This window comes from Ptychodera flava, unplaced genomic scaffold (assembly GCF_041260155.1).
Source record: "Ptychodera flava strain L36383 unplaced genomic scaffold, AS_Pfla_20210202 Scaffold_62__1_contigs__length_770838_pilon, whole genome shotgun sequence".
In the NCBI taxonomy this organism is placed as follows: domain Eukaryota; kingdom Metazoa; phylum Hemichordata; class Enteropneusta; family Ptychoderidae; genus Ptychodera; species Ptychodera flava.
In genome coordinates this window covers 738,922-748,240 of record NW_027248384.1, presented here as the reverse complement: position 1 = coordinate 748,240, position 9,319 = coordinate 738,922, and the positions used below count along the sequence as shown (strand labels likewise).

At 38.0% G+C, this 9,319-nt stretch overlaps 1 protein-coding gene across 1 annotated transcript; it reads right to left on the bottom strand.

Moving 5' to 3' along the window:
* Positions 1–1,633: 1,633 nt before the first annotated feature.
* Positions 1,634–3,274, bottom strand: LOC139128637 (nectin-3-like). The gene has a single exon (XM_070694377.1). The coding sequence runs from the start codon at positions 3,272–3,274 to the stop codon at positions 1,634–1,636; it is 1,641 nt and encodes a 546-aa protein (XP_070550478.1).
* Positions 3,275–9,319: the final 6,045 nt, after the last annotated feature.

The following is a 9,319-nucleotide window of genomic DNA, read 5'->3' as shown; positions in this document are numbered from 1 at the left end:
ATTGAGAGTTTTCAATCTTGTCACAGAATTTTATGTTTGCCAACGCCTTGTGTGTTGGAGAAAGTAAACTAAGGTGAAACTCGACGAAATAAGTAAAAATTGGTGACCCACCCTGTCCATATTTACCGTCCTCGATTTTGCTGTAAATTTATTGGCACTGTGGTCTCCCCGGTACTTTTACCACACAAAATACAGAACCTACTAGAAGAAGTTATGTCGCTCTATAGGTTATGCAAGTACTTAATACGGTGAGTCGTGAGGCGACGTTTTTGCAACATGGAACAAAAAACTTTTGTGTGCCTGTTTCTTGCCATCCTGTTTTCTAACTGCCTCAACGATTATGCCTGTTTCTTGCCATCCTGTATTCTAACTGCCACAGCGATTGAGCCTGTTTCTTGCCATCCTGTATTCTAACTGCCACAGCGATTGAGCCTTTTTCTTGCCATCCTGTATTCTAACAGCCACAGCGATTGAGCCTGTTTCTTGCCATCCTGTATTCTAACTGCCACAGCGATTGAGCCTGTTTCTTGCCATCCTGTATTCTAACAGCCACAGCGATTGAGCCTGTTTCTTGCCATCCTGTATTCTAACAGCCACAGCGATTGAGCCTGTTCTTGCCATCCTGTATTCTAACTGCCACAGCGATTGAGCCTGTTTCTTGCCATCCTGTATTCTAACTGCCACAGCGATTGAGCCTGTTTCTTGCCATCCTGTATTCTAACTGCCACAGTGATTAAAAATGTAACTACATGTAAAGTGAATATGAAATATGCTAATTACCTACATCATGCATATTAATAATGCTATCACAGGTACAGTAATAAATTGAACCATGAATATATTGCAAATATTTCCAGATACCACAATACAATGTGGTTGCTATGTACCCTTAAATTTGTAAGAGGGAAGGAAGTAGAGTTGAACTTTCTAAAATAGTAAATACATTATAACTTGAATTGAAATCAGCATAATTTCTCTTTGCAAAAAGCTGTATAGCTGACGCCTTTGTGGAAAGGTCATCAAAGTTGTTCATATACTGACGTGGAAGAAAACATAACCAAGTTTCAATATTGATTCCCCAAACTTTTAAGAACAGTAAATTCATTAATGTTGTTCCAGAAAACAAGTATACTCTTTCAAGGGACGTAAAAAAGCAGCATTGCCCACACAATAACGTTGGAAAGTAGTCTTACACAGTATGTGTTAGTTGGTTGAACACAAGGCATGTCGACATGATTTACGAAATTGAAAAAAAACTGCAGTTCAAGTAGAAAAAATACTGACAAATGTTCAGCGAGAACAATTATATAAGTCATTTGAGGTAAGTCAAATATTAATAAGTAATTAGACAGGTCCTCGAAAATAGTAGTAATGCAACAAAGCAGTCTTCAAATATCAGATTAACAAAATACTATTGTCTACAGCTACCAACTCTGAACTGTTTTCTCAAATAATGACGACGTGGATTTAGGTGATTTATAATTGGGGTTTTAAAAGAGAAGATCTGAAACGCAATATTTAAATATTCATTATGTGATTTTGTTTTGAATGCTGTAATTTTCAGCTGTATAGTGCATCATACACATCAGACCTTTTTGTGCTGCCTCTTCGAAGCCAAGCATGATATCTAACTTCAAATTTTATTGCCCGTGGTCAGTCCTGTGTACACATCATCACTATGTTTCCCAAGGCTTTGATAATGCTCATCTTCACCTTCAAATTGCCTTGAAGGGATGTTAGCGTAGTTAGCTGTATCTTTAACTTTACTCTCCTCTCTGGCTTTATCTGTCGTGGCGTCATACTCCTTGATAACTTGATAATTTTGCTCATCGTCATTGTTTATATCACTTTCAATGCCAAGATTATCTTTAGTATTCAGCTCGATGTCATCACTAGATTTCACGTTATCTGCGACATTTGAGTTATTGCCGTATCTCCGTTCCATTAGTCCACGCTTGTTCATGAAAAACCATACAACGGCAGTACTGAAAATTCCCAGTATTAGACCAACAAAGAGGAGTCCTATAGAGAGCCCGATATTGTTTTTTGCAGCCGCCCTTTCACTCACACAATATTGTAAACACATTGTTGTGACATCAGTATTGTCTGTTGCTGTCGTGCTCATTTTTGAAAACAGTTCCGTTTTAGGCCTCTGAGAATATGGCTGCTTTGTTGATGAATATTGTACATCCACTGTCAACGTTACATTGTCACAACCTGTTCCGATAACATTAGTTAACTCACATGTTATCGTGTGATCACCATTGTCGCATAGGCTGAAATACAAAATACGTAGAGACATACCTTCCAGTCTAAATCTACCACCACTGTTCACTACGTCATCGTCATAATACCAAACAGGCTCTGTAACTTGTGGATTTGCATCTTGGTTGCAGTGCAGCACTATCTCGTCATTCTCCTCTGTTACCATGACATCAGTTGGATCGATTGTCACTATTGGTGCGTACTGGATATTGAAGTTGATTGAACATGTTCTGTCGGATGACAAACCCGGATGTTGAAGAGTGCAGGTAAATGTCAATGTCGAACCGTCGTTGCGGGATGGAATCCAGTCAACAGCAATATATGGCAAACCGTTGTCATTGTTACCGTGGTTTTCCCTCGGTAGGGATCCACTTTGGTCGTTACGAGACCAAAATAATCCAACTACCGGGGTAGATTGACTAGAAAGACAAGTCAAAGTGTGTGTTACACTAGGCAAGACAATTGTTGTTGTTACCGTTGTTCTTTCGGCTGTGATGACATCTTGTCCGTTTGGATTACTCACTCTGCAAACTGGGTAGTTTGATGATGGAATGACGTAAATGTTAACTTCGGCTGTCCTTGATCTTCCATCAGGCACTGCGGCGTCATTCTGCCACCATGTCACTGCACATTGATAGGAACCACTGTCAAATTCAGCGGTATTTGCAGTAACTGACCTCACTTGTAATGTAAATTTTAAAGGAGTATTATACGAAATGATTCTGTATCTATCATTAGTTACGTCGACCAAGCGAACTTTGACATTGTCTCTAAAATCATAGCCATCACTGATGATTTCTCCGTTTTTGAACCACGATACCTTCTGACCAGACTCCAGTGAACTTACTTGACAGTTTAGGGGAAATGGATAGTCAGTGCCGGCAATTCCGTATGTTAACGTCTTCGTGACATCTGCGGGCTCTTCGACAAACTGAATTCCTGAAACATACTGTAGTCCACACAGAACACTGTGAAGTGTAATTGGCACCAGCAAATAACCAGCATACATCATATCAAACAAATGTTTGTAGATACAGATTCAATTCGTGAAAGGACACAGATTTGATGTTTCCGGGTGCAATAAAGTTTGCGTTGCGATACACTTACTCTTTCACCACGGTGGCGCTGGTAGACATAGTTCAGGGGTCACCGTATGCCAATTGGTTTCACTAGTAATCTAGCCCCTCGTGCGCATGAATGGATGAATGAATGAAGTTTCCTCCACTTCAAAACATCTTTCTACTCTCAACTTCATTTTTACTTCACGTTTAAAGGAAAGTGAGACATATTTAGGGGTCAAGTTCTACTCAAAATTATTTAAAGTGGACCGTGGGCGCGGGCGAGAGGAAAGCCAAATTAACGGCGCGTCGTCCGTTATTTCTATAGTCTTAGCACAGCTAATGAGATTTGCTTGGTGTAATTCTATAAAATCTTGCATTCGATGCATTGTACAAAATCTACGACTGTCTTTACTGCCCGAGGCGATAATTGGCAATTGAATAAAATTAATATTTTAGCGTGGTACTTTTGTGACTGTTTGTTTATCCAAACCAAATTACGAAACTCATTTAGACAAAAATGAGAACGTGTTAGACAAACTAACAATACATCAAAGTCCGGGTACTTTGGGTTGAGTTGATGTTAATTGCTGTTTTATCAAAATTTTTCCAGCAGTTTACAGTAAATAATCGTGGTAACTCCGACAGTGTACTTCTCTAACCTTACAATCTTCGTTTCTGCACAAACATTAACATTAGTCGGTGAAAGGAATAATTTTCTTCTTGAGTCATTGCTTAGATTTTCACTTCGGGAGATTAGTCGATAAAGTCATGCGCAACAAATAGGAAAACAATGGACGGGAAAAACATTATATTTTCACTAAGCATATGAAGTCAATATGTTTTTTTAAAACATTCATTCAAAGTGGAATAAAGAAATTTTGGTATTTAGGATCTTAACTAGATACCTGATAAAGAAGGAAACTAAAGTGTACTTAAAAGGGCGTCACGGTACTTACGGTTTATCCATAAACCCTCTGGGGTCTATTGTTCGTGTAAGACAGTTGTATTCGTTCCCCTTGGACTCTCTTCCAGCGGTGTTTCATGTCAGATAACACTTTCACCCTTCATCATTTCAAAGATACAATTGTTGGTAACGCAAGGTAATTCTAGATCATGATCAAATAAAGCGCCAAAAAACAAAGGAAGCGGTACTCATACGTCAACGTAGAGGGCAGTTCAAAAGTACCCGTATACGACTTCTTAGAAAATAACACATTCTGGTCACTTTTTAAAAAGCTCACAAACTAAACACCTCATTTTGGGAGTCTTTACTCACTAACACAATGGCGAGGCAGTGAAACAGGTGGCGCGGATGGTTTAATTCTCCACTGGGTTGACAGTGTTACAGCTGAATTGGGCGTAAACGAAGTCGATCCCATTGGACGATATCCATTATGGACACCAAAATTCATGAACATTTTGCGTGTTCGTTAATCAAATCTGGTTGCTGATCACTAGGAACAGCCTTTATGTTTGCATGTCTTGCTAACATATATTTTTTTGTATATGTACACTCATATGTACATTTAACACTCTATTTATGCTTTTCAGGGGCATATAATAGTGGAAAACACACACTTTAAGTTCTTCGATACGATCCAATGCGACATTTACCTCATCACAGAGTTTACGCAGTATTAGTGGTGACCTTGTTCGTTACTTTGCAGATCAATCTCCATACGGTCACAGTGGCAGAGTTATTTCAATATATTTTAAAATATAATATTTTTTTAAAAATTGACAGAATGGAGGTTCGTGTCTGTCCTCGCTCGTGTCCCCTTCTACACAAGCTGTTGAAAACATATTAAGAAAGATACAAGAAATTTGCGGCAGTAAGAAGAGATTTGTCCTGACATGACTTCTGTGGAGCCGAAGAATCATCTAATCCCGCGAGAGTATGCCTATGAATGAATGATGAAATGACCCTAATTTACCTTAAACAGTAGTTACACAAACTGTCAACAACGATGACACAACAAGATAGTTTAGCTGTTGGACCCTTAGGGCTTCGATATCGATAGCATGAGACCAAGCTCGTCCGTGCGTCTATGCATAAGCGTTAAATGTACCCTTACATTCAGTGCATAGAATTGGCAACGAAAAGGTAATCGAAGGTCCCTTGAAAGACCAAAACTCACTCTACTTTGTCAAATGTCCAAACTCTGCCCAATGTCCAAGATGTTAGACTCTTTCTTTGTCTTCCGTTGGGTCTGCTGAGCGTAAATATCGATTTTTGTGGGATTTGTGCGTGATTTTTGTTGAGGGGTGGGGGTACGTAAGGACTCAAAAGGATTTCATTTATAGTAGTTTGATTAAATCCATGATAGGGAAAAACAGTAAGACTTAGTACGAAAAAATGGACTTTAGTTTACATGTTCGATTAAGTTTTATTGCTTATTCGTTCTCTCCAGGGATCAAGACTGCATTGACTATGCGTTTCGCATCTCCACAAAGATATCTTTACTTTCGTCGGTTCAAGAAACATTTTAGAACTCACAGTATATGTATGATAACATGGTTAATCATTCATTATGGGGATTTCTTGCTCGGGTGCATGCGTCAGCGTCGTTTTCCTCTTGTGATTCACCACAAATACTCCTCTTAAGGAAATTATTTGTAGCCACCACTAGGACTTTCAATGTAAAACGTAAAAAAAGGAAATGAAACGTGCTTTACGGTCTTCATAGAGTTCGAGCTTAGTGGCATGGGAAAACTGTTCAATCGTCAGATAATTTAAATACGTTGTATAACATAGACCCTCGCGACTATGATTTTAAAAAGATCGATCTGCAAACGCTATGTCCGATTTTCGGCCCAGAGCCATTCACACTTCTCTCTATCATCGCTGACGTTGTCGGCTTCAAACGAAAGTTCAAGGTAGTAATTAAACAAAAACAAAAGAAGCTGCACTCCACCTGAGGCCAGATACTTCAGAGGTACCTGCTAACTACATATATCGGGTAAAGTAAGAGATTCGACATACCTGTTAAGTGCTGTACAATTGTCAAAAATGTAACAGCTCCTTTGAAGAGATTCCTGCACTTTGTGCGCCCTCAAAGGTGTGTACGCTGCATTCCACTTATCATTTATCACACTATATCACATGACTTATTACTGAAATGCGTTGAAAACATTCCTTTGTCGTTTGGTATTTCTAATCAACGTTATCGAAAGTAAACTGTGTTGAGGATAACGATGATGTCTTACATAAGCTTTTGAAAAACAGTCTTACAGCTTTCTGACAGCTTTGTATTTCTGTAACGAGTAGTTTCTAAGAGCGAAACAGTTAGAGAGCGCGCATGTTAGAAGGATATGATTGCCTTGAATCTTCAAGGCCTGAAGAAAGTGCCAACAGTTTACTATCAAATAATATCATCTGTATCTTTCAAAGGGTCCAACTGGTTTGTTTTCGCACATGAAGCATAGCTAGCGAGCCGCCACCTTGCCGTCTTTTCGCTGGAGATAGCATAGACTTACTATTAATTAGAACACTACTTTTTAAATTGGTGTTTATTCTTTGCTCAAGCACGGTCAACGTGGCTCAAGAGGACCTTTAAAAGCGTTGCTTTGAGAATTAATGTCAGGGCCTTTGTGCAATAGTTTGAATTCAAGAACTAATATTTTAATTCTTCGCTGTAACTTTAAGGATGGTTACACATTTGATGTTTACATAAGCAAAACAGCAAACACGTATTTTCTGATTGTAAAATATTGGGCAACACCAGCTGTAGATCATCAAAAACATATTAAACTTTCCTAGACACTGATGTAGTCCCTCTTGTGGAGGGACCGTGCCCCGAGTCACGTCCTACCCTGAAAAATCGATGAAAGAGCCGCACAAAAGGATGATAAGATAAATCTCAGTACTGTGTAGGAAACATTTAACGCCAACTTGATAGCTCTGTCTTGTGAGAATTGGGTACTTTACGGGTACCTGACTTCGTTTTTTGTTTCTTTAAATGGTATTAAGTGATCAGGACGTTTGCCTTTATATCGTGTAAAAGTCGATTATGTCGTGTGTTTATATTAAAATAATATCTTGATGAACCGTTGGCGACACAAGCCTGAAAAGTTGCAAGTGTCTTATCCGGACACGTACATCGGAAAGTAGTATGTGACGGTACATCAAGTACTCTCTTCATCGCCGATGTCAAATAAGCCAGAACGGCAACAGATACCTGTTCATTTACAATTTGTATTTTACTTGAGAATTGTTCAGCTTTGGTATAACAGATAGTGTATAGAATCTATGAAAGAAGAGGAATTTTCACCAGTATAGTACAGACCGTGTAACAGTAGTAAGATTCCAAACAGTGGCTGATTGCACTAGTCTTCGTTAATTAATCCATAGGCACCGTAGTCGAGTCTTTAAAATTGCTAAATTGACTATAAAGAATTGTTTTTATCTCATTTTATATTACACTGCCTTGAAATCTACGGATTTCGGCCATATTGCCATCTAGCCTACGTTTTATCGAACGGCTTTTCATTTTTTGCATTTTATCCACATGCGAAATCAATAGCTTCGTATTGGGTAGCATGGATCATGCTTGTATTAAAATGACAAAAGATAAAAGTTATTGTGGGAAAAGGTCAAGAATGGTCAAGGATGCCATTTCTGTTTCAAAGACAGTCGTCTCTTTGTGTATGACTTTTGTGGAACAGACGACAATCAAAGTAATTTTACACTGCCAAATTTAAGTTTACACAAAGTGTAATATAATTATCTTCATCACAGACTTTTGCAATTCCAAAATTTCATCGTAAAATATTGTTTACTGTGCACCAACTGAACTTAGGCACGGACTAGATACTATCTGGTCTAATACATTGGCAGCGCTATGTATGTTATAATTCACAAAGGACAGTACTGAATGGTAGGCAAAAGGTCAAAAGGGTCAGGGCCGCCATTTCTGTAGTGAGCATTTATAGTGTCGATTTGTTTACGAGTAAAGCAGTTGTGGAACAGATGACAAAGCAACATAATTCACATTATATATCATATGTTTCTACAATTATTTTAATATTTATGACAAAACGGGCTCATACATTTATGCATATTTTTAATCTTATTCCAAATTGTTGTATTCTGCATACATGCCAGATTACAAAAGCATGAAACATTATCAAGATAGCCTCATATCATATCATATCATATCATCGCTATATTCGTCTGAATACATAAGATCTAACCTAGCTGAAATAAGTAATAAAGATATACCAGCCTCAAAAGACTCACTTGAATTTAAATCAACACAATTTCTGCAAAATGCAAACAAATCGCAGGTGATGATCGTGAACAGCTGACCCTGTTATGGAAAGGTCATCCCAGTTATTCATATACTGTGCAGATAAAACTGTAGCCATGCTTCAAAATTTCTTTCCCCAAACCTTTACAAGGAACTACAGCAGTATCTTTTTAAATAAGGAGTATATAATTGTAGTACTAGAAATCACGTACGCGTTCTCCAAGGAAATAGAATCATGGCAGCCTTGCCATCACATTAACGTTGATGATTGCACTTTCACAGTCTGTGTTGGTTGGTTAAATACACCGCATTTCGATGTCATTTTGGGAGTCGATCACGAAACTTCATTTTACGTGCGGAAAATAATGACAAATGTTTCAGTTCATAGAACTGAACGATTTTCTTTCAAAGTCAAAGTATAATCAGAAAGATATAGGTAAAATATTACTGGATAACTGGACAGGTGCTTGGAAAATTTCTTGATGCAACAAAGCATTTTTCAAAGGTGAACAAAATACTATTGTCTACAGTCACCTTCTCTCAACTGTTTATCAAACAATAACAACATCAATTAAGGTGATTAATAATTTGTGTCTCGAAAATCAGTTTATATGAATAATATCAATGAGCAGTTAATATTCATTTATGTGATTTTGTTTTGAATGTCGTAATTTATAGCTATACTATGTATCTACGCATAGGATCTTTTTGTACTGCATTTTTCTAAGTCCATAATACCTCACT

Excerpts from the sequence above, each read along its gene's own strand:
- LOC139128637 (XM_070694377.1), bottom strand. The coding sequence starts at position 3,274 with ATGTATGCTGGTTATTTGCTGGTGCCAATTACACTTCACAGTGTTCTG.